The 21261-nt window shown below is 42.3% G+C and overlaps 1 protein-coding gene across 1 annotated transcript in view; it reads right to left on the bottom strand.

The window, feature by feature from the left end:
- Positions 1 to 9102: 9102 nt before the first annotated feature.
- Positions 9103 to 21261, bottom strand: part of LOC308106346 (uncharacterized protein) — a gene marked incomplete at its 5' end in the record, with an annotated part of 68895 nt that continues 56736 nt past the window's right edge. Inside the window, 10 exons of the mRNA XM_080458044.1 lie at positions 9103 to 10190; positions 10671 to 10895; positions 11280 to 11333; positions 12251 to 12320; positions 12921 to 13063; positions 14007 to 14240; positions 14764 to 14892; positions 15076 to 15175; positions 16156 to 16304; positions 21095 to 21229. Of these exons, the coding sequence (XP_080314170.1) occupies positions 9991 to 10190; positions 10671 to 10895; positions 11280 to 11333; positions 12251 to 12320; positions 12921 to 13063; positions 14007 to 14240; positions 14764 to 14892; positions 15076 to 15175; positions 16156 to 16304; positions 21095 to 21229 (1439 nt within the window). The 3' untranslated portion in view covers positions 9103 to 9990. The remainder of the gene's footprint in view (positions 10191 to 10670; positions 10896 to 11279; positions 11334 to 12250; positions 12321 to 12920; positions 13064 to 14006; positions 14241 to 14763; positions 14893 to 15075; positions 15176 to 16155; positions 16305 to 21094; positions 21230 to 21261) is intronic.

Genomic DNA, 21261 nt, shown 5'->3' with positions numbered 1-21261 from the left:
CTCGCGTGCTGTTCGGTGCAGGAGGGACGAGGCCGCTGCCACCTGAACTCTGCACCTGCCCCCCTCCACCCCATCCTCCTCCTTTCCTCCCCCTCCCCCCCCCCCCTGTCCATACCCCGGTAAATATACCCCAATATAAGACGAAGTCACCATACGGGGTCCTCCCTCCCCTCCCCCCCTCCCCTCCCCCCTCTGCAGGACAGCAGGCATTTCATATCACGTTTAGAGTTCTTACTGTAGATGCGCTGACATGTCACAAAAATGTCTTAATATATGAATGTGATTGTTTTTCTTCTGGCTCTGTTTCCACCCGTCTCCTGTCATATATCTACAAATGTGGGTTTAAAGCACATCGACGTCGCTCTGAAGTGTACTCCTGTAAACGAGCTTCTCCTGTGTCATTTAGCCCCGCCCCCTCCTCCTCCTCCTCCTCGCCTCCTCCTTTTTAGTGCAATGTACTGTTTTTGGAAACCACGTGGTGGATGTACGGCGCTCGCCCCGCGCTCCCGTAGTGTCACGCCGTTTCGATCCGATTGCTGTGAATACGTGGCTGGAATCTCTCCTCGCCGGCTCGCTCGGTCCCAGGCAGGACCTCTGCTTATGGAAGAGTCTCGGTGCGTTCAGGGACGGCTGGGAAATAAGAGTTCACATTCCTGTTCAACGTTCGTCTCTAAAATCTCCTAAACTCGTTTGTTCTTAGTCGAGAAGCTAACATGCATCCATTTATCTATGTCGTGTGGAGGCAGGAGACACCTGGACAGGTGAGCAGGACAAACGGTCCCAAAATACCTCAAACATGTCTTTGGACTGTGGGATCAATCTGGAAACAGTTTAATAAACTTCAGTTCAATGAGGAGAGGTCAAGAAGCAGTTTTAGACCGCTTTGGTGTAAAAAGAGGTTTTTAACCTGTTTTACAGGGTTTAGAAGAAATTAAGACTGAACAGAAGTTTAAAGTTGGAACAAACATCCAGAAAACACTTTATCTTTCTTTTCTTGTAACATTCTCCATTAAGAAAACGTTTCTATTAGATTTCCTCCTCACGACTGGGGACTTTGTTGTTCTGACTTAAAGTACATCGAAACACTACAGACCCGAGTTTGAAGCTTTTCTTTGTTTTTCTCTCCACGTTTTTTGGGGGCGTGGTCACGACTGGCGTCCTGACATTAGCGAGCGAGAATTTCCCAGCTTTCCTTGAATGCAGTGTGGCTCTGCGGGGAACACTATCATGGCCTCGGAGGGTTGTAGAAGGACAAACACGTCTCCCGGTGGCCTCGGGGTTTCACGTCGTCCGTGATGAAGAAGAAAAGACGCTCTTTGACTCCAACTATGCAGAAACCAGCACACGGCTGAAGGAGTTCCTCAGAGCGCCGCCGCGCAACATGAAGGAAGAGAGCTCGCACTCTCTCGCCTCTGACATTCCTCCCATATTTACTCGTAACGTCTGCTTTGCATGTCAACACAAACCTGAGAGCGTTCAAGAAACTTGCGCTGAATCTTAAAGGTACAGCACGTTGCTGCAGCTCCGTCTGTCCTGTAATACCGCCGCGTGCCACCAGGGTGGTGCAGTGAGTCAAACCGGTTGTGACACTAAAATGAAGTTTATTGACTCACTGCTGCCACCCGGAGCACGGAGGTGGTAATGCGTAGTTCTTACGTACTGTACCTTTAATGCTAGCTGATCGATTTAGATTTAGTGAACTTGCCTTTGTGTGTAGGAGTTAGATTATTTACCGCACAGACTGAATCTGGACCTGTTTCTGTCGCTTGAAAAAAAACAAAACAAATGTAGAAAGTTTATTTTAATGTTAAGAGTTGTTTTTTCCTGTTCTGAAAGTGTTGGATTAAGAAAATGGTGAAAAGTAGTAAATCCTTCTTGATCTGATGATCAATAACGGTCAACCTTTGGTGTTGGAGGCTTCTCGCCTGAAGGGAGTCGAGGGATATAAATTGTGGCCATTTTCTGCTCACAGTGCCTCCTTCACCTCTCGCCTCATTCGCCCACTCACAGCACGTCCTCTGCCTGTCACTTCCTCTGTCTTGGGGGGGGGGGGGGGGGGGGTTGTCCTCCGTTCCTCGCTCCATTTGTCTCTCCCCCTGTCCGGGGGCACAGCAAGCAAGCAGCCGGGGGACGACCTCCGCCCCTTTGTCCGAGGGGGGTGGGGGGCGTCCTCCACCCCTCACTCCCTCTGCCTGGTGGCACGGCGTGCAGCCGGGGGGAGGGGGCGCGTCTTTCAGTCCGGTGTTATGCACGGTTCTGCTCGACTGTCAACAATAGTCTCCCCCTCTAACAGTAAGTTAGCTTACTGCTGCCACCCAGTTGGCTGTTTTAGACCCGACTCTCCTTTCAGCTGATTGGCTAGTTTAAGACCCGCCTCTCCTTTAAGCTGATTGGCTAATTTAGACTCACTTCCCTCGCTCGTCAAATTGGTAAAACTGTATCTTAAGGTCTGTAACTAAACTTACCTCTCGCTACACCTGATTGGAGGACTCGGCCTCGCCTTGCCTGCCAATCAGACGGACGAGGCAGTGGGATTTACTCGGCCAATCAGGATGTAAATCAACAAAAACCTGATTGTTTTGTGTCTGGACTGAAAAGCAGAGCAAGTTATGCTGGTTTCAATGAATCGTTGTAAATGTAAACGTTCCGACAGTCGTGCAGAACCGGTCCTAACACCGCCCGTCTCCCCGGCCGCGCCGCGTCGTGTCGTCATCGTCACGTAAAGCCTACGTACACCGAGCTGCCTCTGACTTCACCACACCGCATGGCTTCCGTACGACGGCGCCTCCACGTCGTACTGCCTTACGTCTCTGTCACCACTGTCCAGGAAACGTGGCGGTTTCGGGTTCATCGAAGCGAAATAAGTTTCTCCCACACACACACACCCATCCGAGTGTGTGTGTCCTGTTGGACTTGCAGCCAGTCTTCAGCAGGACGCCCAGACTCGGAGTGTGTGAGGGCTGATGGGTAATCAGACTGGAGTCTGTGGACGAAGTGATTCCTCTCTCTGCTGTCTCATGTACCTTTCATGTTGTTTCCATTGTTTTTGTGTGTTTTTTTTTAAAGAAATATGTTTGATTCCTTTTTTCTTTTTTTTTACGATATTGAATCTATAACTGACTGTAATTCCAGTGTAAACACATGAGAGTAAAACGATTCATTTCAATGAATCTGGAGGGTTAAAATGTGAGAGGGAAGTCAAATTGAATGGTTTTATGTTTTGTACAGATTGATAAATTGTACAATTGTGTCTATATCTTAAGTTATCGGTTCATCTTAATAAAGCGCACCAGTCATAAACCTTTCATCTGGCTTGTCGTCTTTTTTATTTCTTCAAGGAAATCGAGACACAAAGAGATTGTTAATAAGTTAATCGCTCGTGTGCTAAAGTTTAGCACAGATGTTAGTTTTAATTGAAAAACATCTAAAGATAGTCAGAATGTTGCAGAGGAACTGACTGAAATGAACAAGTTAGCCAGCTAGCATTAGTATGATCCTTGTTGTAATACCACAGTTTACCACCAGATGGTGCAGGGAGTGTCTACCTCTCTTCCTAAGACCTACCAAAGTAGCGGAAATGGAAAGAAAATGCTTGGTTAGAATATTGAAAACAGGAAGAACTGAAAATTAATTGTACCTCAAATTGACTTTTCGATAACCACGTAAAAATGTGTCATCTGCAATTAAAATACATCCCTCTGCAGTTTAAAGCAACAGTACGCGACATTTTGTCAACTACTTAAAGATAATCGAAATGTTGAAGGAAAATAGTTAAGCAGGTAACCAGTGCAGTAATACCACTCCGTACCAGCAGGTGATGTAAGAACAGAAGATTCTGACAGCGGTTAAAAAACCTTGATGGGGAACAGTGACTTGAGTGTAGTTAGCATTAATCCGGGTTACCTGCAGCAGCTAGCACAGCAGACGACGTATCAGCATTCACTTCATGAGCCTCCATATTGAAAGGTCCTGCAGTCAGTACAATGCAACAAATCAGCCCATAACCAAGATAACGTCATCCACCAGTGCTTTGGATTTACACCATCACTTGTACAAACTTACCTTAATCTACATCAGGGGTCTGCAACCCTTTAACACCAAAAGAGTCGTTTTTGCAATTTTCCACCAATTAAAAATTGTCCGCAGCAACAAAACATGCAAATTATCTGAAATGAAGGGTTAGAAAACGCATTTACAAAAATGTTTCATTCATATTTCGAAGCTACAATTTAGAAATATTCTATTAGTTAGTTTTTTATTTTGTAGCCAATTTTTTTTTTTCCATGAATCTTTCCACTTTAGCCATTTCGTAATGGTTTTGGCTGCACTACTAGCAACTGTAATGTTTCTTGGCTATGATTTTACCATTGCAATTTTAGCTGTTTTTTCTGTATATATTTTTTAGTAGTTTTAAGTATTTTATCCGTTTTTAGATTTATTTATTTTTATTCTTTTTAACTCTGTTGCCTTTCTCAGCCATTTTTAGCCAGGAGATGAGACCATTTTTGAAAAACAGCCGTATGCACATCAAATAAAAATGAAAGCTTCATCTAGCCACTACAGAGGGTCTGAAGAGCCACAGGATGCAGATATATAATATATATGGCTTTACGCTTATTTAAAGTATATAATAAAATAGATAAATCGTGTACTTTTAAACTTTTATCAGGCGAGTGACCATGTTTGGTAACTTCCACGCACAATTGAACCTATATATAAAACAATACATCTGTTGAAGTGCTCCCAGAGAAACAGAGAGAAGTAATGCATCTGCAGCATTTCTAGAACTATGTGAAGTATGAAAATGGAAAACTTTAATGTCAGTTCTCTGAACCTTATTTAAACACTTACACATAAAACCTCTGCGAATCTTTGTGTACGTGACTTTTCTTTTTTTTAAATATCTGACATTTTATCAAATACAAATGGCAAGAAACAATTTTGTTTCCCGATTTTACAAAGCTACTCGTAAAAAACATCTTTAAATATTTTATAATGACAAAACTTAAATTTCTACTTTCCACGTTCTAATAAGGTTCCAAGTAGGGATGCACCGATGCCATTTCAAGCATCTCTAGTTTGAAGACTAAACTACCAACCGATTCATCCGGTGAGGGTCCCAGTATAGATCCCTGTGGAACACCACGTAATAAATGAGCTGTATTTGATCTATATTTAAACTTGTTATCAACAGTGTTCGAAGACAAACTGACGATGAACAAATGTTTCAGAAAAGTGATGAAACAAAGATGTGAGTTCGAGAAGGGAATTGGAACAGAAGACAAAGCCACTCCTCCCGAGCTGGAGACAACTTTAATTTACAGTTCAAAACATTAAAAAATCCAGAAAAACCAGCGACACGTCTACAGAAGCAGAAACTATCACCTGGATAAAGATGAGGGAAAAACACAAAGGTGAGAAGCAGGAAAACTAAAGTCTTGTCGTCTGATTGTCAACATGTCCACCTCTTATTGCTTTTTTTGTCCACTTTTCAGTCACTTCAGAAAATAATCCGCTGCACACTTAAGATTTCCTTCATTCCTATTGATCTACACTCAATAGCTGACGCTCCGAGGAAGACTGCAGCCCAAACATGTAAAAACCTTCTTTCCCTACGAATTGTATTCTTGTAAAAGAATAAAAGTCATAATATACACTCGGTAACCCAGAATGACAAACTGGGAGAATGTATTTATAGACTTTATGCAAATTTAAGAGTAATTAATTTAAAGGTGTAGGCTAATCTTAAAAAAAAAAAGGTAAAATCAATCAATTTCTGCTCATTGTTAGTTTTTTTTAATTCGATCATTTGTGACTAGTGCATAAAGAAAAACTACAGTATTTTCATCGGCATATGTTATAACCTAAAAGACTGTTGTCGCCTGTAAATGTGACATAAAAGTCAATGATTCTGAAGGTTGATTTAGAATTTAGGTTTGTAAACAACTCTCGGACAATATTAAAAAAAACTATATCCATGTTTGGATATTTTAATAGTATACATGTTTGAATTCATTCTTAGATTATTATTATTATATCTGAGAATATTTGCTGTTTGTTAATGATAAATTGAGGCTTTGTTGCATTTAAGTCTTAAATGTTTGAATGTGGAGTTCCTGGAGATTTCTTTTTTTTTTTGTGAGGACATTTATCTGTGGAAAGTTTGCAAATATGCAGATGATACACGACTGTATATCTCAGTTTCATCACGTGATCAAATCAATCTTACTCGCTCGAAGTTGTCATATATTTATCACAGAATTCAGACTTCTGTGTAGTTCCACATGGAAGTATATAAGGACATCTTTTCGTAGTTTGTCATAGCTTTAATACATCTCGCCTCTTTGAGTGAAGTTTTCATCAATAAATCCTGAGAATGATAAACTTGTTAACATGTTAAAAAATACGTTGTGCACAGTAGAATATGTATACTTTTTTAAAAATAACCTGGAAAACACCACTTTTTTTGTCAGTTACGTAAGGAAATTAAATATGTAAATACACTCGGCTCATTACATGTAAACTTAACATTTCTAGATTGAATTCATGACAGTTGTGGCGTCGCAGATTAAGTCTATTTTTAAATGTGGAGTTCCTCAGGGAAGCGTGCTGTGACTTCTTTTTTTTTTTAAACACTACTTTATATCTCTGCATTCACATGAACTGTTTGAACACTCAATGGAAAAAAAGGTTGATCAAAAAATACAATTTCTGAGAATCTGAACTTGTAATTAATTATTTATCGGATACATATAAAGTTTTGAAAATGTTTTTCATGTTGAAATTCTGCATATTTGTGTGTAAACTGATAAAAGTTATCGAGGTCTGTAGTTTCTGAAGTGACAGGACGTCAATGATTTCTTCTGTGATGAGCTGAGTCGACTGTAACAAGGTCACAAATCACCCATATCCTCATGTACTGCGACATCTAGTGGCCAAAGTAAGCAAGACAGGAAAAGAAGGATGAGGAGGAGACGGGGTGGATGGAGGGATTATTTACACAATCTGCACCCAAGAAGTCACAAGTTTGAGCTCAGAGAGCAAAATAATAACTTAAGTCACTTAAAAGTTGTTTTTTTAATCCAAACTAGAACATTTTAATAGATATTAATTTTCTCTTATTATTCTTTTCTCAATACTCAATGCCTTCATTTGTTAATCATACATTTTTATGTAAAACTTCAGTTTTAATGAATTCTTAATTTTCTTTCTGGAATCATCAGATTAAATTTGGAAATATTTAATTTACTGTTTGTTACTCAGAATTACTGTTTGTCTGTAAAATGTTGACTAATTTCCACTGCAAGAAAATATTTTATAATTTATTTTGGCAATCCAAGGCTTCAGTCGAATTAATTTTCTTCAAAAACAAAGAAATCAGATTTTCGCAAATCTGAGCTGTTATGTCAGAATGTTCGATTTTTTTATTCCACAATTTGAAACTTTTATTGTTATAATTCAATATTTGGCTTGAAAAAAAAAACCCATTTGCATCTTGAATCTCCGAAAAATATATTCATCATTTTTAAGCTTCTCATATATTTCTTTAAAAAACTTAGACTTGTTATTTTAGTTTATTTAAATATAAAAATCAAATTAAGTTCCTGTAAATTGAACAAAGTCTGAAATCTCTTTCCCCTGCAACTTTAATCTGACTGTATAATTAAACTTGTTTAATCCCAGCATATTGATTTTTCAAATCTAATTCCAAAAACTTCTACGTGAGAAAACTTGACTCATAATTTGCATAAAACTTGAATTTTCATTTATTTCTGTGACATAGAATTTGACACAGATTTTTGGAAATATATCTCTATATTTATAGAGATATATTTTTTTTATATCAATTAGGATTTTTTTGGGTATAAATTGTTGCCCTTAAGTCACATCTTTATCGATTGTTTTTATTTTTCCAGAAAGAACAATAAAAATGATTTTACTCATCTGACATGCAATCGTTTTTATTCTTCATTCTTGAATCATCTGAGTGAAATTTGGGTTTTGTTCTGAAGTATTTAAAAGTTAAATTTTTTTTTGTCTTGGATCAATTTTTTCCCCTTTGTCTTTAATCCCTATTGTAATTAAACATGTGGCTTTAGCCTTAGTTTTTTTTTCTTCCATACATCTGAAACTTTAATCCCAAAACCCTTTTTAAAGAATATTCTTAATTTTCTTTTCATTAATCTGCACTTATTTTGCAGTTTTCTTTGTGAAACTTAAAATATTGAATAACTTTCAAATATTATCTTGAAATTCCTGTAAACGTTAAATCTTTAAATAAAACTTAATTTTCATTTAAGGTAACTTCAATATTAAAATTTGCGAAAATCATTTCTATTTTCTTCTTTGTCATTTTTCTCTCAATGACTATTGAAAGTTTGTCTGTAAATTCTAATATTTAATCTCGGGGGGAAAAGATTTTAATTTGAGAGTTTTGGAGACTAAAACACCGAAAATCTAACTTTTCTGTTAAAAAAGCTCAAATGTTGAATTTGAAGTTTAAAACAGTTCAGAGGGAGAAAAAAATCCTGACAGACATTTGTTGGTGTTTGGAGCAACTAAACTCAAACTAAACCGAGTCCCTGTTTACACGACAACATTTCAAAAACACATTGTTTTTGTGAACATTGTCGTTATTGTCCATCTACTGAGCACGTGCAGATCATTCTTTACTACGGCATGGTGCTCATGACCAATAGCAGCATGTCTGCCGTCCACACAAAAGTTGTGTTTTTTCCCCCGTTTCCATGAAGACGGAGCATTTTCAAAAAGTCATCAGTGGCTCCGAGCAACGTTGTCGTGTAAATGGGCCCTAAAGTAAACGAAACTAGACGTCTTTTCATACAAAAAGACAAAAGAAAACATCAGTTTGTGCAGCTGCAGGATTGAATCTCAACCCAAAGGTCCCGTTCTTACTTTTCCTCAAGCTTCCGTCTTAAATGTTCATATTTTATTCTTATATTAAAATTCAATCCTTCCAAATTGTCAATTTTAAATCGTTTTTGAATTTTTTTTTTGTTTTTTTTTCAAACTTTCCCCCCCTTATATTGATTTCCAGCATATTCAATTTTTTGGGGGGACTTTTTTTTTTCTTCTTTTTTTAAGCTTGTTTTCAAAGAATCGATTTCTAATCAGAAAATAAAAATTTTTTCAGTACAACTGCTCCTTTGCAGTATCGAACCCGATACTGGCATCGGTATTGGTATGGGTGCGTCTCTAGAATTTACCCACTGACCCAAGATTTTTTAAAATAAAAACTTGAATATGAAGATTTATTCACTTGAATTTTTGTAATTCTTCTTCTAAACAATTTTGAACCCTTTGTGTGAGTGAACGTGTCCCCCCGGTGTCTTCCCGGTGTCTTCCCGGTGGAGTTTTTATGTCTGGTTGAAGTTCCGAGGTCTTCAGGTTGGGAACCACTGAGTCCGGATCCCCACAGGGTCCTCCAAAATGTAAACAGGAACTAAGAAACGATGTGTAAAAACTTGAGAACTGTACAGGAACCAGAGATTACAACTCTGATGAGTCCACTATTAAAGCCCCGCCCCCCACCCGCTGATAAACCAGACTTCTGCCCCGGGGGGGGGGCAGACAGTGTCTGAGGTTGTTTTCTCTTCCTGGAGAGAAACACTGGAGAGGACGAGCCTCTGTCCTCTGAGTCCCTTTTGATGGCCGTCCAACATGTATACATGGACTGGAGTTATTACAGTGGGCACACACACACACACACACACACACACACACACACACACACACACACACACACACACACACACACACAGAGAAATAAATAAATAAATAAATCAAGTCCCATCCTCCTCCTGATGTGATGTCCAACTCCTCAGACCCCTTGAACTCCTCGGATTCGTAGAACTCCAAGAACTCCCGGGACTCGTCTGAATAGGACTCAAAATCCAAGAACCCCTCAAACTTCCTGGACCCCTGGGATTCCTCGGAATCCTCAAACTCCAGGAACCGGAGCCGCCGGCTTCACAGCAGCGAGCTGGTGGGGCTGGCGGGCAGCGGCGGGCTGTGGCTGTGCAGGGTCAGGCTGTGGCTGTGCGACGGGCTCGGACGCACCGGCAGCAGGTCGTAGTGTCCGGGGATGTGGCTGTTCCTGGGCAGATCGTACGGGTTCTGGGGGTAGGATGGGAACACCGCGCCACCTTGCATGACACTGATGGTGGGCTCTGAGGGGCGGAGACCAGGAAGTAAAGAGGGGGACACTTTGTTTACTCACCTTTAAAACCTTCAAACATCATCTTAAACTCCTCCTGACTCTCTACTGCCACCTACTGCACCAAAGCAGAACAAAACAATTATTTGTACCACTAAAGGTTCAGTATGTAGGATTTCTGTAATACCACTGTTCACCACTGAGTGGCAGCAGCAAGTCACCTTTCCTCCGAATCAGCCGATTGTTACTTAGGGCGTTTTCATTTCAGAAAGGTTTTGTATTTACATGGCAACATTTGAAAAGTGCAGAAACACTGAAACCGATGTAGTTAACACGCCAGGCCACTAGTGGGTGCGGTTGATTATGCATTTTTTTTAAAAGTTGCATTTTCATTAACTCCGAACACTGCTGACGTGTAAACAGTTCCTCTGTTGATAATCTCTCTATCTGATATACACTGGCGCCGTCTTGCAGTGCATTGTGGGTAGCTTACCCATGTCGTAGACGTTCTTGGCGGGCGCCGCCGTGCTGCTGGTGGTGGTGACGATGGCGGCGGAGCAGCAGCGCGCGGCGGCGGCGTGCTCGTGGCGAGCCGGAGACTTCATCTCCACGTAGCTGCTCTCGGAGTGTTTGCAGAGGCCGGGCGGGTCGTTGATGGTGGCGTAGGGATTCTCACTGTTCAGGGAGCAGGTGCTGGACAACGAGCCCTTCATGTAGTCTGGAGATCACACAGACAGGAAACAGACGGTCTGAACGACGTCCCAACACAGAGGGGACCGGGGCGAAGCCACACTGCGGGTTAACTGGTCAAGTTAAAGACTTAACAGGTCAACAGGTTAACTGGTTGGCGAGTTAATATATTCAACATGTTTGGAGCAAAGCCCTCTGGAGAATCTGTGGAGGAGAAAACAGGCGGAGATAAAGGAGAAGCGCTGTTACAAAGGAGAGTTAAAGGGAGGTGGAGACACAGACACCTCACTCTGCGTGCCGGGACCGTCCTGTACAGGCACACATGCAGGACAGGACAGGCTGAACCAGGCTCAGGCTGTGATTGGCTGAGGGAGCAGTCAGACAGGAGGGGATTGGCTGGGGAGGTCTGTACCTCTGTAGTACGGCTCCACGTGGTAACTGAACCGCCGGTCGATGCAGTACACACCTGAACACACACACAGTCAGTACACACCTGAACACAGAGCTGAATGTAATCACATTACTTAGTGTAATACTGAGTGTATTTATGTACGTTGTGTATTTTTCCATTTTTGTGTGTGTTGGAGTAAATAAAATGTTGGGAATGTAAATACACTTTGAGTGTACTGTTGGAATATATCTCATTTTAAAACATGTATAAACAAGATATATAAACCCATTTGGGGGTTTAAACCTTTCAGATTACCCACAATATTTGCATATATGTCTCTTGTGAATTATTTGATTCTATACAAATCAATAAAAATCCACTATTATAGGACTAGAAACACAAAGTGCAACACACGCTAGGTTATGTCTTTAATAGGGGATCCACTGTATAGTAACTTTGTTTATACACCCCAACATATTGTGTGTATCCCACGGTATGTATTAGAGTGGAGGATTGTTTACGTATATATACACTTTTGCGGCTGTTTTAGGATATTTACACAACTACTATATTCAGATTAAATTGAAAATGTTTTTGAGGAAAAAAAAAAAAGTACACATTTGTACAAATACACCTTTAAGACAAGCAGCAAAATTTGTGTGTGTATACCTTTAAGAGTGACTGACATGTTTATAATGTATATACCTGAACACGAAGTACAACATTTGGAATTCTTTCAAAAATTGGATAATTTGTGTTTTCCTTTGAGATGAAATGAAATGCTGATGCTGCGTTTATCTCGATAAGACTATTTGAGTATTTCCATTTGATGATGGGTGTGATGCTTTCAACAGTCAGGGCTCATTATTCCACTTTTCACAGTTTATAAACTGTTTGTGAGTTTCAAGGACGCTGCCAGGAACGATCGGTTTTCTACAGAACACCGGCGCTCCTCCTGTGTTGTTGAGGTTTTAAACCGAGTACAAACTGACCGAGCTCGTTGAGGTTGCAGTACGCCCCCCATTCGGGGGCGCTGTTCCTGTGTCGCTTCTTCGTCTTCATCTGGGAATCACAAACAGACCAACGTCACGTCAGAAATCCGCGAAGCAGAACCGAGGAACGTGGCTCCCGCGTGACCCTGTTCTCAGCTTTTCTAGAGATACGACGTCTAGAACTTTAAGAGCGGTGACGTTGTTAAACGGCAGTGTTTTTATCTTTGCATGACACAGCCGTTGTACCAGTTTAAATCGAGGAGACGTTCCGAAGTTTTGCTTCTGCAATGCTGAAGAACGGGAGTTAGCCACTGAAGCTAGCAATGGGTTCAGGCCTCGTTTACACGACAACGTTCCCAGTGAAAACGCATCGTTTTTACTTTTCATTTCAGTTTAATTTTATGTTTAGACGCCGACGTTTTGAAAATGAAATGAAAATAAAGACTAGCAATGAGTTTCATGCAGTTTCGACTGATCCCTCTACGCCCCCTAGTGTCACGGAGGTGAACTACTTCACTTCATACGACCTGGACGCAGAACTTCCTGGGTGAAAGGACTGAGTCATGCAATGTACTGTAGACGCAGTACTATATATTAGTCTTGAGAGGCTAAGTACTGGCGCCCCCTGGTGTCAAAGACACCCTGATTGCTGTGCGAGCTTGTGACCCACCTTGGCGCCCCGGCTCTTGTCGGGCGTGGCGTAGTGCGCGGCGTAGCCGCAGGCGCCCAGGGTGCGGTAGCTGGGGTTGGAGAAGCAGCCGCTGCTGGGGGAGGAGTCGGGCGAGGAGAGCAGGCCGGTGCACTGCAGCCCTGCTGTCAGCACATCAACACACACTCACACACTTTGCACACCGTGAAGCCCCGACAACCGGCAGCGGTCACCACGGTAACGGTAACCTCGACGACCTGCTGGTAAATCCCTCCTCAGGTGAACCCGGTCATGAAAATGTGAGTGAGGAAGTTTTCAAAATCCGACAGTTATTAAAAAAAACAAAAAAACTCAACTCAGGAGATCTCAGAGGCGTCATTAATACTTTCAGGTTATTCATCATTAATCAGACAATTTGATTTCCAATTACTCAGCATTTTCAGCTCCCGCTCACTGAGCCCACTGTTCGCAGTAACCAGAGATTACCTTGCGTTACCAGTTACTTTTAGCTGTGATTAGCAATATCCATCCATTTATTACCTTAACCTTCTTATGTAGTTATTATTTTTGTTTCATTTATTTTGTATTTATTGAATTCCTTCCTATTTATTTACATTTTTTGGTGATTTCAATAAAAACATTTTTAACCTCGTTTCTTATCGTTTCAACCAATCTGAGATTTCAATCAAATGTTTTTTGTAATTTTGTTTTATATTCATTCGAATATTCTCTATGTTCACTCTTTTTTGTCTCACTGAACTCTGTGATTTTATTTTTCTGTGTTGGACTGAATCCAAACTTCATGTGATGATTTATTTTGCGTGTTAATCCCGAAGCCTCTCAGATTACTGGATTACTGTCACTGCACAGACGTCCCGAGGGTTTTTCTTGGACGTTTCTGACTCTGTAGAAGCAGAATAAACTGTCACATTTCTCTGAAATCTTCCTCTTTCATTCAGCCCCCCTCAGACATGGGAAGCCCCCCCTGCACCAGGTTCTGCAGACCCCCCCAGGTTCTGCCTGGTGGCTCCTGCCAGTGGTTTCTCTGTGATGAAGAGTGTGGAGCCTGTGGAGGAAGCAGGTTTTGCAGCAGCGGCAGTTTGTTACCTGACAGGGAGTAGTCGGTGGAGTTGATGTGCAGAGCCGGGGTGTAGCTGACGTTGGGGACGTGGTGGCCCTTCTCCCTCTGCCGGTACCGGAACCACAGCACCAGGCCCAGCATGGCGGCGATGAGCAGCAGCAGGAAGACGATTCCCAGCACGGCGCCGGCCGACTGGCGCTCAGACGCCAGCGCCGGGCTGATCTTAGTGTACGGATTCAACTCCTCCATCATCAGGGCCGCTGAGGAAAACAGGAAGTTCACACTTCACATTCTGATCCACTGGCCTGAATACATCATCATTCATTTCTTCATCGTGTCATTTATATAATATAATATTTATGATTTTATTTAGCTATTTAGCCATTAATACTTCTGTTAATTTATTTGAGGATGAGGATGATGATGATAAAGATGATGATGATAACTTATAGATGATGATAACCATAATGTGAATGAGGATTATGATGATATTGACGACGATGATGATAGATAACAATCATGACAACGAGGATGATATTGATAGATAATAATGAGGAGGATGATGATAATGAGAAGGATGATGAGAAGGATGATGATATTGATAGATGATGATAATGATAATGATGATGATAATGATAGATGATGATACCATTGGTGATGATAGATGATAACAATGATGATAAAGAGGATGAGGATGATATATGAGGATACCATTTATGTTAATGATAGATGATGATGATGATGATGATGATGATGATGATGATGATGATGAGAGGTGCTCACCCTGGTCACAGCGGATCCCTTTGAATCCGATGCTGCAGTAACATGTTCCCGTCACGTAGTCACAGGTGGCGTTATTGAGACACTCACACAGCTGCTGGCAGCCATAACCAAACGTCCCCGCAGGGCATTCTGGGAGAACGGTGAGGAGGACGCAGTTGTTACAGGGGTGTGTGTGTGTGTTTCTGTATATATGTGTGTGTGCTTTTCTGTATGTGTGTGTGTGTGTGTGTGTGTGTGTGTGTGTGTGTGTGTGTGTGTGTGTGTGTGTGTGTGTGTGTGTGTGTGTGTGTGTGTGTGTGTGTGTGCACTCACTGAGCTCACAGCTCTGTCCGATGAAGCCCGTCCTGCAGGAACAGAGTCCATTGATGTGGTCGCAGTCGGCTCCGTTCTGACAGCGACACACTTCAGCACACTGCGAGCCGAAGAAGCCGGAGGGACATCCTGCACCCGGAAACACACACACACACACACACACACACACACACACACACACACACACACACACACACACACACACACACACACACACACACACACACACATCTACATGATCATTATTAACACAGGACATTATAATCAACTTTAACAAGCAACTACTTACTTTTTAATTTGCAGTTACTTCACTGCTTTTTTAACATTTAATAGATGACCAGTAATCCATATTTTGGGGCCCACTTAATGAAGACAGAATCATGTGACAGGTCACTCTCATCCCCAAATTAACATAACACGAAACATAATCTCACTTTACAAACATTATTAAACATTATTATGCAGACTAATTCAAATACTGTAATCCAGAAAATACTGTACATCAATGATACACCTACAATGGATGACTGGCGTAAGAAACTACCACAAATAATTCACAGACTTGTTTCTTTATAGATTAAATTCTGTGCTAGTTTGTTCTCAGGTTCTCTTTGTGGCTTTGAAAAGCGACCAGTAGAGGGAGTAGTAGGACTGATCAATGACAACAGATACCTCTCTGTGTGTGTGTGTGTGTGTGTACGTGCGTGTGTGTGCGTGCGTGCGTGTGCGTGCGTGCGTGTGTGTGTGTACGTGCGTGTGTGACTTACGCTGAGTACAGTAGAGTCCCGTCCATCCGGGGCTGCAGTTACACTCTCCATCTGTGGCGCTGCACTCGGCTCCATTGTGACAGTTACAAGTGTGGATGCAGTCTGGACCCCACAAACCCTGTGGACAGGCTGTGACACACACACACACACACACACACACACACACACACACACACACACACACACACACACACACACACACACACACACACACACACACACACACACACACACACACACACACACACACACACACACACACACACACACACACACACACACGTTTCATTGTGAACGTTCCGTCCCTGCTCACTGGGCTCTGGTGGTTCTTACGTCTGGAGCAGTCGTCTCCGATCCAGCCCGGGTAGCACTGACAGGAACCATCGATGGGGTTGCAGGTCCCGTTGTTGGTGCACACGCACGTCTCGGCGCAGGCTTTTCCAAACTTCCCACCGGGACACACTGAGGACACGCACACAACACAAATCCACCGCTTCATCAGACGGAATTATGAATGAAGTTTAAATAAACATGACGACGTTCCAACGTTTCCTACAAGACGCGTCTCCTGCTGCCGGCTGGAAACTTTTCATCAAAATGTGACTGTTGGCAGGAAACATTTTGGACTTTGTTTTGGTTAATGTTGGGAGTTAGTCTGGACCTTGTTGGCTTGTTTTAGAACTCGGTCTGGTTCTGGGTTTTTGACTCAAAATGAATCAACCTTTGGTTTTTGTTTTGGATTGATTTGGTCTTTTTTTTTTTTTAAAAAAGATGCGTTGAAGGACCTCAGGACGGATGATACGTTTTTAGACTGTGATTTCACCCAGCTAATACGCTGAGGAAAAAAGATGAGACACAGGAAGTGCAAAGTCTGTCAAGTATCATTATTTATTTATTTGGTTAGTTGGTTGGTTGGTTGGTTGGTTGGTTGGTTGCTTGGTTGCTTGGTTATTTATTTATTTATTTATTTGTTTGTTTATTTCAGACATGTGGGTACATAACAAAAGAAAAATATACAAACACAAACAAACAACAAACATAACAGAGCAAAGCAAAGCAAACAAAGCAACAACAAAAAAGTAACGGAACATATCCGAAAAGGAGCAGGAAGAAGCAAAGCTTATTCACCTCAACCTGTACCCCTGTATTTTATATATACATGTATATATACACATACACCATCAAAGTGTGTATTTCATGTGCTCTTGGCTTTTTTTTTTTTTTTTTTTTTAGATTATCACCAATTAGCCTGAGCGGGCGCACGGCTCTGACTGCACGTCGTATTTCATCTGCGCATTGACGTTCAGCTGTAATTTGTGAGATTGTAAAACTCCTGAAAATGTGCTCATAAAAGTTCATTTACAGTAGCTGCGAGTCCCCGGCGGTGCGGAGAGGACAGTCACGGCTTTACATCTTTTAAACGCCTCACAAGTGTCAAAGTTATGAAAATTACGAGCCGGCATTTAACGCCACGATCCCTCCTGCAGCAAAACTTTTTTTATTTATTTTTTTGTAATGAGTGTTTCTTTTATAGTCTCCTTCATGCCCGTTTATGAGGCGTCTCCCTCTCGCTGTTAATGTTTGTTCTGAGATAAATACATCACGTTTGCGCCCTCCTCCTGTTTCCCACCTGTTACACACATTCCGCTATCCTCATTAAACACTTCGGCCTGTCGGAGCTCGTAAAGACTCATCGCCCCGCTGAGCCCGCCGGTCCTGCGCCGCGATAAAACCCACAGGGCGGCGGCGAGGGCGAGGGCCGTAAAGATGGGAGATTGGAGTGTCTTACGTAAGAGTTAGCAGAGTGTGAGCAGCGTCTGCAGGGTTCACTTCAAAGAACGTGAGTGGCACATGTGATGAGGTTCGCCGGCGTTCGAGGGAGTAATTAGCAGGACGGAGACAGTCGGGTGTTTCCCCTGTGAGCGCAGGCGTCAGCTTCAAGTCTCTGGACCGGGCGGCGGACTGACACATCCAGACCACCGCCGGAGGGACTGAGACTGAACACGTTCACAAAGAGTATTCAACATTTGTAATCAGTTACAAATACTGTCGTCGAGACGTGTCTCAGTGGGCTCGTTGTGGCGCTGCTGTCACTTCCTGGAATCACTGTCAGCTTCAGCATTACATCAACGTTCATGCTGCCTTAGTGGAACTCTGTTACTATTGAAGTCCAGTTTAACGATCACCTCACAATCCTGAGCTAACTCAGTCCTGACAGCAACATGAGATGTGTCCCGCTACATTAGTGTTATCCTGTTCAGCCGGAAACTGAGATTAAGATTATCCGCAGCAGTTAGCTTCTCTCTCTAGAAGCTGCAATAGTTTGTTTCAGGTTTGATGTTGCTGCTACGTCTCATTATTAGTCCATTATTCTATTGTTAGTGTGTCAGCGGCCAAGACATTTAGAGAAAGATTTGGCTAACGCTAATGCTAGTAGCAGGATCAAGAGAATCCAGATTATAGAGCATCTTCTTCCACTAACACCCAGATTATAGAGCATCTTCTTCCACCAACATCCAGATTATAGAGCATCTCCCTCCACTAACGTCCAGATTATAGAGCATCTTCCTCCCACTAACGTCCAGATTATAGTGCATCTTCCTCCACTAACATCCAGATTATAGTGCATCTTCCTCCTCTAACATCCAGATTATAGAGCATCTTCCTCTCTCTAACATCCAGATTATAGAGCATCTTCCTCTCTCTAACATCCAGATTATAGAGTATCTTCCTCTCTCTAACATCCAGATTATAGAGCATCTTCCTCTCTCTAACATCCAGATTATAGAGTATCTTCCTCCCACTCACTGATGTAACTTCAGATTAACTTAATGACTGACACACAGAGTGCTGACAGGCCAACTAAGGCTCATGCTAACGAGTCAATAATACAGATACGTGACCATAATTGGGACTCTGATGCAGAAAACTACAAATAGCGCTGGCAATACTCTAAAAATACACAAACACAGTTTAAAAAAGGGCCCAGATATAAAAAGGCCACATCAGGTCATTGACCCACATACATAGAAATATATAGTGTGGACGGTCACATCAGGACATTCCTGCTCTCCAAATCTGAATTTTCATTTAAAAAATCGTGAGTTCTCTTGATTAAAGTCCTGAAAGGGCCTTTTCTTCCTCTCAGCAGACGGTTAACAATCAGCTGCTGTGTTTTGAGGACGTTCGAGAGTCACTGAAATCATGGGGGGGGGGGGGGGGGGGGGTGCTGGTCTGAGGCGATGTGACAGGGCAACGCCACGGCCGCCTCCATGTCAGATGAATATATCTCCCTCCTCCGCTGTCTGGCAGTGAGACCGGGACTCCATCACAGAACCAATACCTGTTCAACCTGCTGATGCTCACCAGATGAGCGGTTTGTTCAGGAGAGGTGGGAGGAATCTGAAATCAAGGCTTCACACTTTTCACCCGCCATACGTTTGGAATGAAACGGCGTCGTGAAAGGCTCAGCTTTTGTACGGCGAGCCGGGGCGCCGACCTGTGGTTAATGAGGGATGTCAGGGTTCCACACAGAAACAGTTTTTAATCAAGTGAAGAGGCTGACCGCAACCGGTAATTTGCAGCAGCTCTGGTCAATCCTGCCGGGGAGAACTGAGACGAAACACTGAGACGAGGACGAAAAAAACACTCTGACAGGGAAGCGAGACAGAAAATCTGCTGAGCTTTCCAGCTTCTTCACGTCTCAGGGAGTCATGACACTCTGGAGGCAAACATTGTTTGTATTGTCCTACTGTGCAGAACAACTCTTTACTACGGTTTGGCAGCCATGTACAGTAGCAGCTTTTTAGAAAAGTTGCGTTTTCCTCCGTTTCCATGAAGTCTGAGTTGGAGCATTTTTAAAAAGTTGCCTTTTCATTTGTTCCGAACACCGTTAAGGTGTAAACACACACATAAAGAGAAATGTATTTACTATGGCAGTGGTGCACATGAGCAGCAGTAGAGATTCTGCCATTAACGCAGGGCGAAGCCCGAGAGTTTCCGGAAAGTGTCGTTTTTGCCCGTTTACACGATGATGGCGCGCAAGCGTTTTTCAAAAAGTTCCAACTTGGGAGCCGTTTTAATAAAGTTGCATTTTCAGTGACTCCGAATGCCGTGGCCACGTAAACAGACAGGCAAAAACGCAATGAAAGTTTTGCGTTTTCACTTTAAATCGTTGCCGTGTGAACACAACAGAGGCTCTTTCCCCTGTTTTAATAAGGGTTTCACCCTTTCAAATCGTTAGGTTTTCACTTTTGATTTTGTTTTGTTTTTGAAGGGGGTTGTAAGCCTTTTGATTAGTTCTGGAAAAATGTTGGAGTGGTGGAAAATGGTTGGAAGCTGGTTTTGGGCTATTTCTGATCTGTTAAGGACTAGTTTCGGACTGGTTTCAGATTACTTTCTACATTAGTTTGGAGTGAAAATGGATAGATTATGCTTGTTCTGAACTTTTTACAATGATCTTTGGTCGTGGTCAAGGACTGTTATTTGGACTAGAGTCTGTAGGGATTTTTGGGCTTGTAATAGGCTGGCTTTAGATTGTTGTTTTTTTTGATTTTGTGGATTGCTTATTGAATTGTTTTTTTTGACTGGTTACGGAGTGTCTTTTGGACAAATTTCAGGACTCAATGGTTTATGGCTGATTTGAAGATGGTTGTGGACTAGTTTTTGGTTTCTTTTAAACTAGTTTATGAGTAGGTTTTTGGACTGACTCTACACCACAGTTTGTTTTTTTTACATTGATGATGAAAGCTTTCATGGGCTGGTTCTGTACAGATTATAAACTGCTTTCTGTTCTAGTATTTTGACTGGTTATGGATTGGACAGGTTTCCTCCTTTCCAGCATTCGGATAGATCAGTGTCTCAAAAGATTTTAACTAAAGTGAAGAGTGAGGAAACCAATGAAAAAGCTGGATGTTGATTGGTTCTGAAGTCATGTGACTGTGCTGTAGCTCGATGTCAGCCTAACATTAGTTTGTTTTATTGTATGTGTCTTTACTATGGGACGACCCTGCAGCTCAAGTTCAATCTAACTTTATTAAGCCTCTTTTCAGAAATTCCATCTTCCACATTTACCCATTCTATTTCTTGATGTCGTGGGCTTGAGCAGATGGGGGACAAAGGTCTTGCTCAGGGACGTGTCCGGGGTGGAAACCAAACCTGTGAACGTCTGATCCCAAATCCCAAGTGTTTCTCTGTTGTTTCCTCAGGACGTAACAGTTTAACATAGTGAGAGACAGACTGAGGGAACCGACCTTGGTTGCACAGGGAGCCGAAGAAGCCGGGCAGACATTCGCAGTGTCCGGTGATGTGGCGGCACGCTCCGTCGCTGTGGATGCACTGAGGACAGGACTGACTGCAGCGATGGCCGAAGAAACCTGGAGAACAAGCTGCAGAGGAAAGACATGGCAGCTTTTTGAAA

The sequence above is a fragment of the Lipophrys pholis genome (assembly GCF_963383615.2).
Source record: "Lipophrys pholis genome assembly, chromosome: 2".
NCBI lineage: Eukaryota > Metazoa > Chordata > Actinopteri > Blenniiformes > Blenniidae > Lipophrys > Lipophrys pholis.
This window is presented reverse-complemented; position numbering and strand designations above follow the sequence as displayed.